Consider the following 17,255-nt stretch of genomic DNA (forward strand, 5'->3'; position numbering starts at 1 on the left):
ACGTTACGGGCGGTCCGGCGCTGCGCAAACTGCGGCTCTAGAAAATACCTACGCCTATTCCCGGAAGCCAACTACGCCCTAAACTCTTTTGGTGAAACAGTGCTCCGTGCCGTGGGCAGGCTACGAAAGGTGCGTAGCGTCCTTTACTTGAGCCGAGCCTCTGCGTGAGGAAGAGAGGGAGGAGAGTAACGCTCTCCCTATTCCTCAAAGTCTGCTACGCACGGAGTCAACCCCATAACCCCTTCTAGACGGTAGGGAAAACTCAGGTCGAGGCGTACGTTACGTAAGTACACCGCGTACGCAAGTTGCGTAACGCAGGCTTGCGTAGGGCCGGAAGGGAGACCGTGCGTAAAATTCTTCCGCGGGTTGTACAGGCAGGGTTGGCAGAGGGTCGGAAGCTTACGTTGGTTTTGTCGCGTAGCCGGGTTTGGAGAATACGGCCTTTCGCCTACGCGCCCGCGGGCCCCATGGCCGGTGGCAGTGGGGCTGAGGAGACAATAACGGCAACGGCCCGGCCCGGCGGGGCGAGAGCGGCCCTTCAGGGCTCCGCGGCGGCGGGTTGGGGTTTTTCCTCGGTTTTGTTTTTGTTTTGTTTGTTTGTTAGTTTGTTTATTTGTTTAGCTGTTTGGTTGGTTTTATTCCCCTGGCAGATCAGTAGGGGGATGTCGGTGCGGCGCTGGGGCAGGGGCGGGAGTGACAGCAGCCATGTTTGCCTTCGCCTAAGCGCCAGGAGAAAATGGCATCGGCGCCCCCTTCCCCCCCCTCCCCCCGGTCACACACCGCCCTCCGCAGCTGCAGGAGGTTCAGGGCAAGTTCTCCAGAAAGTAAACTGGTAACCAACTCACCTAGTGCTTTCTGGGCTGTCAAAAATCAGTTAGAATGGCAGAAAAGTCTCCCTCTCTACTTTTAGGCCCTTGAAACAAATAGCTTGGCGTGGAAGGAGACAAATTGTTTACCATTTTAGTTTTACTTGATGGATGGATGGATGGATGGGTGACATACACGAGAAAGCAAAAAGCAGTCTTGGTGGTTAAAATAAAATTCTAGAAGAACCTTTGGCCTTTCTGAGTGGGTGGGCCTCGGGCGACAGTGGTACTTGGCCATTAGATAGCAATGCCTGGTGTGGGAGAGACTGGTACATGCAAAAAGCTAGGTGTTACCTGAAATAACTGCTGCTCCATTACTGCTCCTTCAGATCAGCCAACCTCCCTTGCCTTCGTATCTCTAGGTTTCCCTCCGCTGTGAAAAGTAGTGCTTTACCTCAGGAAAAAATATCAACGATCTGCTAAGAAAGCACTCGAGGAAGGCAGACTCTAGCTCTGTCACAAGGTACACCCTGGCTACAGTGTCAGGCTCTTCTTGGATGAATTTCTGGTCATTGCTGTCTTTTACATCATGTTATCTTAACATGCATTAGTTAATCTAAACAGAAAAAAAAAAGTCATGTCAGCAACGACAAGCTCTCTAACCGGACACCAAAGTTAGACCCACTCTAATTAGCATTGTTATACAAGAGGACCGAGTAAGGCCTTCCCTTAAAGCATCTAATAAATAAATGGTTGAGTTTATTTTACAACAAGCAATTCCATGAGCATTGGAGGTAATGTAAACTGAATTGGTCCCCCAGTCCTCAGATTTCTCTCTTTACTCCTGGCTTCTTCCTTTGCCCCCCCGTGACAAACGTCCCTGGCTAGTTGGGAGCGCCGCCTGTGCCGGCTGGCCCACGGGCACGCTCCCTCTGCCAGCCGAGTCCTAAGTGCCTTTCCCTCACTGTAAGTACCAGTTGTCAGCCTCTCTCCGGCCACTGTTTTTGTTTTCTCCTGCTTTTTAGTATTTAATGTTATTTAATAATAATCTTTAGTGTTCTTACTTATATTAGGAGACTGCCACGGCAATTATATAAAGCTTGTTTCTTTAAAGAACTAGACAAAAAGTTTTAAAGTGTTTTGCTTGCACCAGGTTTATTTCTCTCATGGCAGATCAGGGAGGTAATATTATTGAGAGCAGGCTTTGATTCAAAGCACCCAAACATAACCAGAGTGCTGTTCTAATTAATAATCTTTATTTTTAACTTTAATAAGAACAGTTTTAAAACATTCTATCAAAAAAAATAGAAAATGCTAAATAAAAATACAAAAATTACCTAGTCAACTTAAAAATGCTTAAAAATGTATTTTTAAAGTAACTTGTTCCAAGTTCTTGGGCTGCCACTGCCTTTTCCTTCTATTTATGTCAACTTTGTAACAGTTCATTCCAATTCTGTTCCATTTCACGCTATTCAATTCTACCACATAGACACTCTCTTTGAAAGAAACTAAAAAGGAGTATATTAATCTCATGTGAAAGGACAGCTTTGATTTCCACAAAATATAGGAAAAGGATTCTCTGAACCATTCATAAGCTTATTTCTTAAATCTTGGTCTGCTGAAAGTGCAATTGAAAAACGAAGACCCTAAATGAACCAAATTCTATTAAGATCGGTAAAACTGAACTGTACAGAGTTCATCCCAATGTTCTCCCGAAATATCTCAAATGGTTCCCAAAAGATAGAAATGCAGCCAGGTAGCTGATGACCTCACTCAAATCTTCATCCCAACTGCCCAGGTGGTTTTCAGCTGTACATTTACATTAGTTTTCTGCCTATTCTTTGGCATCTCCAATCCCTCCAGCAGTTATTGCAAATGTGGCTTCGTTTTCAGGCATCTCGGGGCTGGGGAAATAAAAAAAAAAAAAAAAGAAACAAGGAACTTGTGGGTTTCCCCATGTTAAATGCAGATGTGAAACAGTCCCCCAAATGTTCTAAGTGTAAGCAACCTGAATACTTCCACATCTTTGTACCTATGTGCAAACTGTAGAATGTGATCAACATTCTCAAGATTCACATTTCAAAATGTGAAATCCACCTCTTGGAAGATGACAAACACGAGAACAGGGGAATGGAGAAGGTGCAGGAGAAGGAAGGAGTCTGTCTGTGCAAACCCTCAATTTCTTAGTCCCTGACCAGAAACACTGGTCTCTCCATGCAGTCCCACTAGTATGATTTATAATTACTTGCGTCTGCCACAGCTTACCAGGTAAAGGGATAGTAATTGTAGTGATCAGCAAAATTTAGTAATTTAACAGCTCTCGAATATTCCTGCCAAGGGACTGCCAGTCTTACCAAACTATTTGATGATCTCCTTTAAGAGATGAGTATCTAGTAGGATTTATGATGAAAGATTATGTAATTTAATGTATGCAATACACAACACCCCCCCCCCATGGCAGGGGGTTTGGAACTCGATGATCTTTAAGGTCCCTTCCAACTCCAACCATTCTATGATTCTATGAAGATAACTTTACGTCTGTTAATTAGTTTGTCCTTTCAGATTTTCTCTCAATTTACTATCCAGAAACATGGCTAGTTTGAAACCATGACTCGGCTATCAAGCTATGAAATTTCAGTACCATGAACTTTGTCACCTTACGGTTGGTTGCTCATAACACAGCTTCCTTCCTGTGAAGGAAAGGTGATTTACCTGTCGTATATCTTTGCAATACGCAGCTCCCCTCTCCCTTTCCTCAGGCTAATCCTGGTAGTCGAAGCGTGAGCGAGGATGTGGCCCCCAATGGGCTTTTTTGGGTCCGCCTGAAAGCTAAATTAGCGAGAAAATTGTGATGATTCACTGTGCAAATTCCATGGGTTAATACTGTGATTAACTGCCAGACGCGGCACATTGAACTCAGTAATGAATAATAAATAGGTAAATATATCAAAAGGACTTTAACACACTTGCCTCAAGATAGGATGTTCAAATGTTCAATGCTGGCATAATTTTCCACCCATTAAATTCAAGAGGCTCAAGAAATACACACCTTAAACTCTAAATATAAGCTGCTCCAAAAGAAAATGGGCTACTTTTTCAATACTTTTTATGGCTTGCTCTCTTTGTTGAAGTGACAGTGAAAGAAGCCATCATGCCAGGCAGCAGATAAACATTAAAAATCTCATTACAAAAGCTGAGAGAAACCTATAGGTGTCATCCATGAATGATTCATCATACTAGAGGGACCAATGACCAATCTGAACCTTAATTTGGTGCCTCTTCACAGAATCACAAATCACCTCTTGCTGTATACAATCTCAATTTTAATCTCTGTTAAATATGTAATATAAAAGAGAAGACATTTTTCACAGAATCACAGAATGATATGGGGTTGGAAGGGACCTTTGGAGATCATCTAGTCCAACCCCCCTGCCAAAGCAGGTCCACCTAGAGCAGGTTCCACAGGAACGTGTCCGGGCGGGTTTTGAATGTCTCCAGAGAAGGAGACTCCACCACCTCCCTGGGCAGCCTGTTCCAGTGCTCTGCCACCCTCAAAGTAAAGAAGTTCTTCCTCATGGTTTAGATGGAACTTCTTACATTCAAGTTTGTGCCCATTTCCTCTTGTCCTGTAACTGTGCACCACTGAAAAAAGACTGGCCCCATCCTCTTGACACCCACCCTTTAAGTATTTATAGGTGTTGATCAGATCCCCCCTCTGATCAATTAAAAATTGATTTTTAATTGATCAGAGACAGAAAAAATATCTTACGTCATAGTTGCTCCTGGATCAGCAGTCATCTGGTTGGTCACAAACACAGCCACATTATATTCTGCAACAGAAAACAATGCAAAGAAGGTGGACTATATCCAATTACAATTCCAAAATATTCTCCCATCCATGGTAAAAGCAAGGCTGCTGCCGAAGCACTTCAAATTTCAAATGAAAGAGAAGCAAACATTCTTTATGTCTGATGGCTGGAGTTTATTGGGAGACAGCCTAAATTTGCTCCTGTGGGACTTCAGCTAGAACATGCCAAAAATGAGCACTTTTCAGAATTCCACTGAACAAGTCCTCCTCAGTTCCCATCTTCCCTGTTAGCTCCCTGCCCTCAGTCCCTCTCCCTCCCTTTGTCGCTTTGCCCCTTTGTTTTTTTTTAAATTTACTGCATGAAAAAAAAAAAAAAACATTTACTCATTCCTCGTCAACATTTCTGAGACATTCCAAGGAGGAGGAACCATATTCATCCTGTCATCATCCCTCAGAGCATTGCAAAGTACTGGCAATGTGGCAATGGACACAGCTTTTTCATCTCTCTGTGCCTTCATCCTTTTTTCTATTGTTCATATTTCTCATCTATTTAGACTGTTAAAATTTGGGGAAGACCATTTCTCTTATTGGATATTTGTCCAGTTCTACAACCTATTTTCTTATTTTAGGTCTTATCAGTATTTCTAGGAAAACTCTGAGTGTTGAATAGTTCCACAGGCTCCTTAGTCTGTCATCTTGCAATAATATATTATCAGTTTGATCTTTTTGATAACTGACAGAAGTGTAAAGCGAGGAAAGATTCCTGGACCAATGCCTGATTGATAATACACTCAGACTACTAGGTGGTTGTGCTACCAACAGCTACTGTTCCAGTAACTCCAGTCCACGTTTTCCAAATTTTTGCAATGTCTCCCTTACCTTCTGATATTTTTTGGAGCCTTGACAGCATCTGAGCCAGTTTCTGTTGTCGTTCAGCCAACTCTCCACGACCACTGAAATCCACACGGAAAAGTGCCATTATGGAGTCAATGATCTGCATTGTAATTATGCTAGATAAGTAAGTATCGTGAAAGAAAACAGGAAAACATATTCTGAAAGCAGTAAGCATAACAAAAAAAAAAAAAAAATTAGTCTTGTACCAATAGCTTGAAGATACCAGCTTCCTCATGGAACTTGGCTGCTACATAGTCAAGCAATTCCATCTGGTGCTCACCTGGTGGGAAGTACAGTTGCCAAGTGAAATTAGGACCAGAAAGAGCTCGGAAGGAACAAAGGCCTGAATTTTAAAATTCCCCTGAAATGTCTGCAGTGTTTGTATTTTCTTTGCCAGCAGTTTTAAATTCATTGCTCAATAACAAGCTACCTCTACAGTAACCAGCGGTGCCTGTGCTTCTGCAGGTTCTAGTTCCTGCTTGCCCAGCTAACAAAACTTCTTTGGGAAAAGCCTCACATCAGAACTATGCATGAAGACAACTTTTTTTGTTGTGTTAAGAGCAGAAAAGCAATAGAAACATTTGAATTTAATGTTGAACTAAATGACACACAGAAATTGTATTAATAACATTATTCATGTTCATCCTGTACTCTAAAAAGTCCTGATTAAAACTTCCTCAAAGTTTTAATGCAATGTCTTATGACAGAGCGTGCTGGAGCTGTCCCTATGAAGTTCCATTCACAAGATGATAGGGAATTTCTCAACAGCATTTATAGAATTAGCTTACATTCAGGCAATCGAGGTTACGTTCATTGGAATACTTACTCTGAGCCTGTCTGGTGTACAACACCAGAAACAGAAAATGGAAGCAAGCTTAAAACTTCTTTTGTTAGCAGCAAAACATTCTTCATGATCCTCAGTGGGCAATCTGGGCAACCTCAGTTAATAAACTGGGGACTATTAAAACGACAGCCTTAGAGAAAAAACACAGGTATCGCACCAGTTGTAATAATGGTCTTACTGGTATATGCACGTGCATACAGCACGTTGTCAAGTACTGCATCGTGGTCAAGGTTGAAGCGATCAGCAATGTCACGAAGACGGTCTGGTCGGCTGACATTAGTCAGAGTTAAGGATTTCTCTTTGTACAAACCATGCTCTGAAAATAATAAAACTCCACTCCAAAATAGAACTGGGGGTGAGGGGGGAAGAATGGTATTTATTTTGATCCTAGAGAAGACTGACTCTCTTCACACTGTCCCACATACCCTAAAGATAGTTTAAGGCTCACGATGATAATTTGTTTCGTGTCTAGGGTTTGAGGTGGGAAGAGTTGACATACAGATATCTGTGCTTTATGAATTTAGCTGTGAGCAAAACCTATTTATACACAGTCTACCACAGATACAGTGTCAAAAATAGTGTTTAATACTTAGATGAATTCCTCTTGAAGTAAATAGAAAAGCTTCTATCACCTGTAGAAGTGTATTAGATCTCAAAAAAACCCCAAAAAACAGTTAATATAAAATCTGTATCCTAACTCTAATTTTTCCAGGTTAGATTACATCAAATGACAGAGAAAAAAGTCACTGCCTTGTGGGCCACTACACACTGTGCTCTCCAGGCTTTCTGTGCCAATCATAATACTTTACATGTATGAAGTTATCTGGAGCCTCCTACTTGCTTATAACGAAATGAACTGTCTTTACAGTTCTTCCTACCTGTAGCTTTTAACAACCCAAAAGATACAAAGTGTTTTCAGTATCAATGAAGATAATCTTTCCACCTGTGTAGCCGTTTGGTCCTGGAAGCTGAGCTGTCACTGCGGTGAATCATAGAAGATCAAAATGAAAAAGCAGGAAAAATACTTTCTTACTTTAATAAAGATACGACTGCTTAGCCATATCACAAAGAACCACCAGTTTTAATTAATGTTGAAATCGGGAGTATCTGAAGGCTTACCACCATCTTGAGAAGAAACTCAAGCCCCTTTTCTCAATTTGAGAGCAGATGAGATTTAATTAATGGTGTCAAAATTGTGTTTTACTGAGTACCATCACTACATCTGTATATTGTACATTGAAAATAGGTAAGGATATTATTAACAAGTTCTTACGCACAAAGCATACTCTTAATCCTCTGCACAAATTAATGGTATTGATTTAGTAGGGTGGTTTTTTTCCCCCAGCTGTAACTTATATGATCACAAATTCTTTGGATATTAATTTTTCCTGATACGCGAATAGTTACTGATTGTGGGTTTAGTCTCTTTGGAGTGAATAAGCTAAAATACTCGATTCAGTTGTAATCATTCATGCAAAAGGGTATGACTCTGCTGACCATTAGACTATAGTAAACAGAAGAGGCCTTATTTTTCCAGAAGGTGCCATAAAGGTTTATTTAAGGGAACATTTGCCTGTCCAGTGTCTGGTAACTATATTCCAGCAGCATTAATAGTAACATTAGTTATTATTTACTACTATTTACACATTGAGAGATTATCACTGGGAAATCAGTCCTGCTGTATTTGGCACTGCCTGAATATGGTGACTGCCAAAGTCTTTGTTTATCCAGTTACTGTCAGCCAGTAGTATCCTTTCAGTGCCCTTTCAGAATGTCATATTCAGCAAAACCTCTTGAAACCAGGAAATTAGTCCCCCTGTAACCCATATTTGTGCTCTGCTTTTCCAGATGGTGTGTTTCACCTGTTTCTCTAAGACAGTCCGCTATCATCTCTCTCCGTATGGCAAAACTTACATCGATGTGAGCAGTATTAAAAAGTAATAATTTATATGAGTTCTCTACTCAAACACAATTAACAGAGGTAAGAGTCACCAAGATCAGTTTCTCTGTATTTCTAGAGATAAAAGATTGTGACTTGTCTCTATGTGTTTAATTCTGGTATAGTTGTAAAGAATGGATTCACTGAGAAGAAACATCTCTCTCTTTTAAAGTAGTACACCTACCACAAAGGGTGTGAGAGAGCTGGGTTTTTCCTGTCCGGAACTCTGTTAGATAAAGAAAAGGAAAAAAAAAAATGATCAGGGTTTCTTTTTCTGAGTTTGCCAGATTCAGGAGTTATTGCAGTTAGAAACACTATTACTTAACAAAATTTATCTCTACCTTTTAAAATTCATTTCACCCCGATTTATAAATCATATTTTGTGCAATAGAAATGTGTTACATGAAAAGCAAAATCTGAAATGCTTTAATTTGATCATGCTTGATTGCTAAGGTCATTGATTCTTTTCTGTGTAGAAGTTAAAAGTACATGGCACCTGTGGAAAAGTGTTAACTGAGGGGGAAGAGGGAGAAATGGTTGATTCCACTCGCTTGGCCCAGTTTCACTTTCAGTAAAATGATCAAGGAGAAGCTTATGAGTTTATTAATCTCATTATATCAAATCATGTTAGTCTCCAGTTTATCTTTTCTAAAGGGAAGAGTACTGTGTTTTACAAGCTCTTATTGTTGTTGAAGTGTTAACCACTAACTGATCAAATTTACTATAATAGTAACTTAATTGTAATTTCAAAATCTTATATGAAATGCAATATATCCTATAAAATATCTTTTGTGGCAGTTTTGTTACTGGAAAGGAACACATATTGCACCAGGGAAATCTTTCCTATATGACATATTAGTAATAGTGTTACTAATGCTATGTTGTATTGAATCAGCATGCCCCAAGTCTAACAATTACTCAGCTCAAACTTAGTCTGCAAGCAAATGAAGAGGAAAAATGGGAAAACACTAAGAGAAGTGGATTCTTTCTTTTTACATTCATGCAGGTACTCATCTTCATGACTACAATGTCATTAAGTTTGATAGAAGTGATCCAGCTTGATTTAAAATCTAAACTAAGCTGCAATTCTTTGTTCCATAATACTCATTTAATGTGGTTTCCTCACCTCCAAAGGCCTCAGTGATTGCCATGCTTTCAATTCCACCACCCAGAAGTTTACTGGAGAAAGGGAGAGAATTGTTATTGTTAAACCCACAAAATCACAAGAAGAAAGTAAAAAAGAGAAATTTTTGCTACTTTAAGAAAAATTGTTTCTACCCTGAAGGCCCTCTCTTGATGCATTAAGTGCAGGGCACTAAATGATCACTGATTCATAAAGAATTATCTCTTTCTCAACCTTCCTTTCTGTATGCAAGAGAAAAATCTACATAAATTATTACTGGAAAGAAGAAGAGAGAAAACAGCTTTGAAAGGATAAAAATATCTCAAGGGAGGTCTTGAAGACTTTTAATTTTGACCTGAGACCTGCAGGTTGTTTTGACTGGGAGAAAAAATTATATGCTCAGGATTTCTGGATACAAACTCTGTTTACAATGACTGTAGAAAAGGAGTTGGTTTTGCTGCTTACTGATGCAGGCATCTTTGAACCAGCGCTAGCTCCAAATGCAAGGCAACCTAGGTGTCCTAGCTGAATATTTGTTCCTTTATATTTTTGTCTCTAATTAAAGACAATAAACACAATTATTGGAACAATAAGGAATTATTGTTCAATTGAACAACAATTATTGGACTAAGGAAGGGTTTAAGTAGAGATAAGCTTACTCAAATTCCTGGCTGCCAGTGGTAATATGAAATACCATCTTCCGTTTTTCACTGTACTCAAAGGCGGTCAGGAAGCCTGGTTCCTAAGGAGGACCAAAGAGAACATGAGAGATTTATTTTGGCTCTAACCTGAAGGTAAAGTGCAATATCCCACCTAAGTATCTTCTCTCTACCCTAGCTTCATTTACACAGGCTGGGTATGAAAAGCCCCACAGCATTTGTCTGGTTGTTGTAGAGTATTAAGTATTATCCCTTTAGAGTAACAAGCAGAATAATTTTCAAAATTTTCTTGGTGATGTGAAAAAAATCTGTTAAGAGAAACGATGCACAGCATTTTGGAGAGGCCAGCATAAGTTTAAACTATCAGGAAAGTGATTGGCTTACAATAAGCTTGTTTGCGGCTTCTTTAATCTTGTCCACTTTGGCTTCTGAAAGCCCTTTCACATTGCACAGTGCCCGCCTTGTGGTCATCTGGATGCCCTTGATAGTGCAGATCCCAACTGATTTCAGTTTTTTAATATCTGCTACGTTCTGTGAAGAAAGTTCCCTTCTGTGAATACTCGTGACAGTTAACAACTAGAAGGCGAAGTAAACCTTTGAAACACATTTTATCATACATTCATATGCATGTGTATTTTCACCAAGAAAGAAACAGATTTACAGTAAACTTTTCATTTTGTATTTTATGACACCAACAACAGAAAATGTTGAGTATCATTGGTGTGAGGGATCATGGTGCAGAGCCCAGATCCTGGTGCTTTTGAGAGAAAGGTGTCTTGGGTCCAGTTGTATTTCCTTGTCCCTGTTCAGTGTCAGTCTTTCTAGATCCAAGCTGGTACTAAGGAAACAGGACGGATTATTTCGGGTAGTATGGAGACCAACCCAGTAAACCCTATAACCCTCAATCTGTCCTTGGTCCCTTAGCGCAGATGATCTGTAAACCAGATAATCTGATCATGGATAATTGGGAGCTGACTCGCATGGATCGCCAGAAGCCGACTCTAACTGCTGCGTATGTCCAGTTTAAAACAAATGGAGCCTCCAGATCTGACCAACACTTTGGGCTGGAATGAGTTTTTCATAAATTGGGTACAGCGTGACTTCACTCAGCGCCCTGCTGACACATTTCGCCTCCTCTCACCTCATTTTATGATTCTGACATCACTGGAAACTTAAAGGCAAACAACAGATTACTCACCAGAAAACATACTACGTGAAAGGTTTGGGATACTTCAATTTATCATTTCCAGACAAGATTTTTCTTTGAAAAAAAGTAGTAACTTACAAACTGAATCTATTTATCTAGAGCATGTGGGTGCATGGGACGTAAGAATGGAGTGGTGCTATCTTAGAAATTAGTCATGTTCATTTGGAAGCTTATTTCTCATCCTGTGATGTGTTTTTTGATTATTACATTAATAGAGATGGATGAGGTAAAATCAGTCACGAATAAAAATGACTCTTCCACCTAAAAGAACATGATAACCAGAAATGTAAAAAGGATTGAACTCTTTTATTGTGTTTTTCTATTAAGACAACAGACTACTGCTGCAAAGATTTTTTTTTTTTCCTAGACCAAAACCTTAAATGCATTACCGTGATGCTGCATTTCTTCGGTGGCTTTGTCTTTCTGGTTCACAAATCCAGTTCACAAGGTGGCTTCAAAAGGAGATGTGCCAGAAGAAGGGATGGCATGCTTTAGGAGCAGGAACACTCAGCAGAGGCTACAAGGTCACAGCACCTTAATTCCTACCAAACACTTGTGGTAAACATCAAACCACAGCCTAGGTTGTGCTAATCTGACTCTCATTGTGGCCACAGTCAGATATAGTAAATATTTCTCTCTCTACTTATAGGGAAAAAAATCTAAACCTACAAAAACTATTTCTTTAAGCAAATGAATTTAACAGATATGCATTACCATATGTCGACACAAAGATTTTAACTGGCATAGCTGAGAACAAAAACTTCCCCGGGGTGTGGGAATAACCACTTGGAAGGAAGAAAAAAGAAAAAAAAAAAAAAAAGAAAAGGAGCAGGAAACTCTTATTAAGCCAGAAGAACAGCCTAAGTCATCATTCTTTATTTTCAAGATCTTTCATACCTTAGTATCATTCTCTGCATACCATGCCTCATTTAATATTGACAGGCTAGGACCTTCCAGCTCATGAAGTCAGCCTCTTTGGTCAACTTGTCAAATTTTTTTAACACAAGAATTCATGTATTTTTTCTATGTTGACTCATGGCAACCCAACGAGTTCCCAACCTCATGATCCTTCTTCAAAACTCTCTCTAAAACTGTCAATGAATTGCCAATAAAAAAGGTTGACAACAGGTACACTGCTGACATGCTGAGCCCGGTAATCATGCTGCTGACTAATGCTGTCCCACTGTATCTGTGTCCTCTCTGTCTGTATCCATCTGTAGTCATTTATCTGAAAGTTCAATTTCACATTATATCGCACAAACTCAACTTTTTATTCTGCTTCTGTAACACTGAACCTAATGGGGTTCTGATCCATGAGCCAATCTCCTGGATAAACATATAATAATAGTAATTCAAATAAACAGGTGATGTGTATGTGATAATAATGATGATGGTGATAACGATTATAGGAATTCATATCTGATGAAGAAAACTAACCGTTTTTTTCTCTAGCTAATAATATTTTCCTCACTCCCACTCTACCCCCTTCACCAGCACGCTGAAAATAGTAGAGCAACAATTGTCACAGTGTAATTTCACAGGCACCAAAAATGCAGGAGTAATTACAAAGATTGGCAGGAACAGGAAGTAATCTATCACACAGTTTTCAAATAAATTAGCAAGTAGTTGGTTTTTCAAGAGTGCTGGGTGCTAAATACTTTGAATAACTTGCCACCTTATTTAGGAATCTGATGGGAATGAGATTTTCTGAAAACCTGGCTTATCACCAGAGGCAAAATTTGTCTTCACATGAATGATTTAGAATTTATCGCAAGGAGGAATTCCAGTTATTTTTATCAACGTGTATATGCTTTTGGAAATAACCTTACAATACCTTTACATGGACAATTCTGTGCTGTAAAGTCATTGCTAATACTTACAATTCCATGCTTCTGTAGCAGGTCAATATCCTGAAAAAAGGATTCCTAAAAAAATAGCAGGAAAAAAAATAGATTTCGCTTTTTCTTGTAATTACATCTATCTCATGATATGTCTGTTTCACATTTGTACACATTTAAAGGATTTTCCATAATAATATATATCTTGTTGGACTACTCAAATAAGCAAAGCCATAGTGAGCCAAGAAGGGCTACGTATTTCTTATCATCTTCTTCATACAGTGTATCTTCACAGGCAAGCAATCCTCTGCTGTGCTAATAAAACTTGTGTTACAATCATCATCACCCTGATTTTTTCCACCACAGTTTCTCAGCTTTTCAGGGTGATGACCATTCCTCAGAAGCATAAAAATAACTGACAGTCCCCTTGCATTTAATATAGAAGTGCAAAGTATAAAGGAATAAAGATAATCCCATTAAAAACTGTGCGTAGCTTTTGAAAGGTTAATGAGTATTTGAAGAGCAAGGCTGCACAGGGACTAGAAGAGTGAGATTTTCTTGGTATTAGAATGGAACAAAATTTTAAATGCATTGAACTCCCTAACGGTCTTTGGGGACCTCCTGTCTCTCTGTGGATTTCATAACACTATCAAAATACCTTCAAACAACATTTGCCACAAATATTTTTCAATCAACCGTAAATTTACCTCATCATCCTGGTATCCTGGTTCTTCTTGGACAACTTGATCGTCCGTGGCCTTCATCATGAAAGAGCAGGCAATAAAGTATTGATCACTACTGGGAAATGCAAACAAAGATATTATTTGGGTGTCAATAAATGAGTAAATGATTGTAAAAGGACTTTTAAAAAGTCCTTGAACTACAGAACCTTCTCAGTGTACCATCACATACAGATTTAAACTTGGTTTCTGCTTCCAACTCTTTGTTGCCTGACCTACCAGACCAAAAGGAGAAAATCTAGTGTTACTCTCCGATGAACCAGTTTGGCTCGAAACAGTTTAACAAGTATTAGGAGAAGAGATCTCATTCCCTTGTGACAATCTTAGGTCAGAGGTGAGTTTGGAGGTGGGAACATTTTAAATGATTTATCATTAGTGGATTTATTCTGGAAAGAAAGTTACAGGCAGTCTGTACTTTTATAACAAAGTCAGCAGAGCTGCAGACAGAATGGGTAACAGGAAGGCTAAGCAACATCTCAGCTTCTCCATCTGTATGTGACAGCCCACAAAGCAGTCCTATTGAGAAGGCTACAACTCCTGAGTCATCTATCTTCAGAGTAGACTATAAAGCTGTATTTGTTTCCAAGTTCTTACTGGAGTTCAGAATACCTAATAAATGCTGAAGACGTGGAAGTAATGACTGTAAGAAGAGAATGCCCTTACATGAAGAGAATAAAGGAAGGATAATAAAAATCTGAGGCTTTTATTATGCAAAAACATACACAGAGCTAATTTCAGGATTTTTCATGGTTAACTTGCCATGTCTGTACTCCACTACAGCCTCACTACCCTCTTTACGTGATTTCCTACAAGCAAGGCCTAAAGCCAGAATAGGCACTTACTGATAGCATGGTCAAATAGAAAGCAAAGTACTTTCTCCTTAAGTAAATCTCCTTAAATTTTATGAATGCAAGAAAAATTAATACAAAGTAGTTCCTTAGAAATATAATCTTATAACCTGTTGTATCATTTTTGTGGTTTTGTAAATGGATGGGTTGCTTCTGTCTTAATTGTGAGACGTGTATATATGTTTGCTTGCTCATCCTTGTTAATAAAAGCCATGAAAGCTTATTCAGGTTTATTATGAAACTACAAGATGGGCTACATCTAACAGAGGGTGGGATAATTTAGGCTAAATATCTGCAAATAGTTTTTTTCAGCTTCCAAATAGATACTTAAAGTCTGCCTAATTTGCTTGCAAGAATCTTGTGTATAGAAGCTAGGAGAAGTGAAAAAGAAAATATAATTTTAGAACGATCTTATTTGGTTTTGGAGTGAAAATATGATGGAGTTATTTCTGTTAGTATTTAACAGAAGTATTCCTATCAAATCAGTTGTTTCTGATACTGTCAGGATATATTTAATTTCTGTCAGAACCCTGATAATTACAGAATGCGAAATCATGCCTAATGTAAGTCAGAAAAAATAATTACAGTAAAACATTAATTAAAAATATTTGAAAAGATTTAAAAAACCCCTTAGCTTCAAATACTGAAAGAAAAAACCCCAAGTAATGCAAAAAGGCATTACAACTGTATTACAGTCCCCTTCTCCATTAAAAATATCCTCCTGAAATGCACATAACCCTGCACTCCAAGCACAGCTGAACAGGTCATGGGATCGTTCTCCTACTCCCCATCCTTAGGCAATTGGCATCTCACAGCACAAAAATGAGGCAAACCCGGACCTGCGCCTTCCTGCGGGCTAGGAGGGGAAACGAAGAAATCTATTCCACACCCTACTAAAAGCCTGAGGGATGAATAAAATTCTCCTGTTCAGTGGAGGGTCCTCCCGTTGCTGGTGTGTCAGTGCACCAAAGGCCCAGAGGATTTCATCCGCTGCCACCTGGGGTGAAGCACATAAAAGGGTGAAAGTCTGAGACAACACAGCAAATCCATGAAGAAATGAGAATCTTTGTGAGGAAACACAAACACTTTTGTGCCACCTCGGGTGCCCCAACCCTCTTGTTCCTGCCCTGGGCACTCTTCATTAGGATAGTTGAGGAAGACCTTCACGCTGCGCTCTTTTCAAGGGACACAGGCTGTGGGTGTGACAGGGACCCGGGCCCAGGGCACAGCCTTGGGTTTAACAGGCTGGTTCTGAGTTTACAGAAACACGGCCCTGCGTTAGGGGCAGGAGCCACCTGGCCTGTCCCAAGGGGCACTGTGGTGGAATTTCGCATCTATTGACTCAGATGAGAATAAACAATTAATCCTATATCGACACAGGGGTTGGTTTGGCTTTTCCTTGACAGCTGCCTTTTCAGGGAATGTAAATTTCTGTTCCCAAAGGGTGAGGCACCTCTGAAGTCCACCCACCCCGTGGAGCACCGAAATTCCCCGTCAAAATTACAACGATAATTAAAACACAGCTCATCCCCGGGCACCTCCGGGGCTGCGAGTGTTTAGGATACCCCAAGCGCGCAGGGACCTGAGTTCCCTACTCCAGCCCAAGCTGCCCTTGCTGCCGCCCGCTTCCTCTGCCTCCTCCTCCTCCTGAGGGAAGAGGCCCGCCGCGTTTCCCGCCGCGGGCGGGGCCCTCCCGCCGCCAAACCGAGGCTGGTGCTCGCGCTGCCGCCAGGCCGCTGTGGGGGAGGCGCGCGGGCCCCTGACAGGAATGGGGGCGGTCCCTTTCTTCACACCCTCCCCGTGGCCCAGCGCCGAAATACTGCTGGATTATTGTCTTCAGTGACTTCGAGATTCTTCTAAACTGTATAAATTGCTCTATTTGCCATCTCTAAGGAATAGGGTATTGCCCATATTTTACAGCTGGCAAAGACAGGCCTGGTAATAACATGATGGAATGGCATTGGTTTGGAGGGGGTTCAGTTCAACACAGCTCAGCTTTGTGTTACCAGGTTCCACGCGTGCATCTTCCTCAGCAAGGCACACAGTGTTTTTGGAACGGATGAACAAAACCTGTCCCACGAGCATCCATTTCCAAAAGCTGGAAGAGAAGTGAGTTGCCTGAAGTCCCAGGCCAAGAAAATGAGGCCGAGTCACATGCATGACTTAATCTGCCATTTTAAAAGGATGGGAAAGGTGCTTCTGAGGATACAAACGCTTCTACGAGTCTCCAGTCTTCTTGGAGACAGTGCTTGGGAAGCAGTCACCCATTTTAGATCACCTCTGGCCGGACAGTTGGTCTGGGACTCAAGTAGTAAAGGAGCTGTGGGCACACTCCCGAGAGCAGGAGGCATCACTGGCTGCCCCTCGGGATCACTGCTCTGCTGCGTGTGGGGGGGGGTCCCACCCAATCATTGTCTGACACGGTTGCTGCATGAGCCCCCCTTGCCTCTGCTGCACAAGTAGTGCTGGGCCTTGCAAGGCAGGCAAGTTTTAGGGGCAGAGGGTACAGTTGTTTTGAGAACCAAGGACATACATTCTTTGTTATCGGT

The 17,255-nt window shown here is 40.6% G+C and overlaps 1 protein-coding gene across 1 annotated transcript; it reads right to left on the reverse strand.

Moving 5' to 3' along the window:
• Positions 1-2,041: 2,041 nt before the first annotated feature.
• DMC1 (DNA meiotic recombinase 1) lies at positions 2,042-15,703 on the reverse strand. Its single transcript, XM_074168531.1, has 14 exons — positions 15,596-15,703; positions 13,826-13,916; positions 13,161-13,205; positions 10,458-10,604; positions 10,074-10,156; positions 9,418-9,470; positions 8,476-8,517; positions 7,259-7,331; positions 6,531-6,622; positions 5,715-5,788; positions 5,494-5,608; positions 4,576-4,636; positions 3,519-3,635; positions 2,042-2,710 (listed from the first exon to the last, which is right to left on the reverse strand). The coding sequence occupies exons 2-14, from the start codon at positions 13,883-13,885 to the stop codon at positions 2,641-2,643; spliced, it is 1,032 nt and encodes a 343-aa protein (XP_074024632.1). The 5' UTR covers positions 13,886-13,916; positions 15,596-15,703; the 3' UTR covers positions 2,042-2,640.
• Between the last annotated feature and the right edge of the window lie 1,552 nt (positions 15,704-17,255).

The sequence above is a fragment of the Numenius arquata genome, chromosome 2 (assembly GCF_964106895.1).
Source record: "Numenius arquata chromosome 2, bNumArq3.hap1.1, whole genome shotgun sequence".
NCBI lineage: Eukaryota > Metazoa > Chordata > Aves > Charadriiformes > Scolopacidae > Numenius > Numenius arquata.

Bases quoted from the DNA above. Each gene is read 5' to 3' on its own strand.
- DMC1 (XM_074168531.1), bottom strand. From the start codon at position 13,885: ATGATGAAGGCCACGGACGATCAAGTTGTCCAAGAAGAACCAGGATAC. The intron at 10,605-13,160 runs GTAAGTATTAGC...CTTTCTTCACAG, and splicing joins TGCTACAGAAGCATGGAATT to AACGTAGCAGATATTAAAAA. The intron at 7,332-8,475 runs GTAGGTGTACTA...GATTCACCGCAG, and splicing joins GCTCTCTCACACCCTTTGTG to TGACAGCTCAGCTTCCAGGA.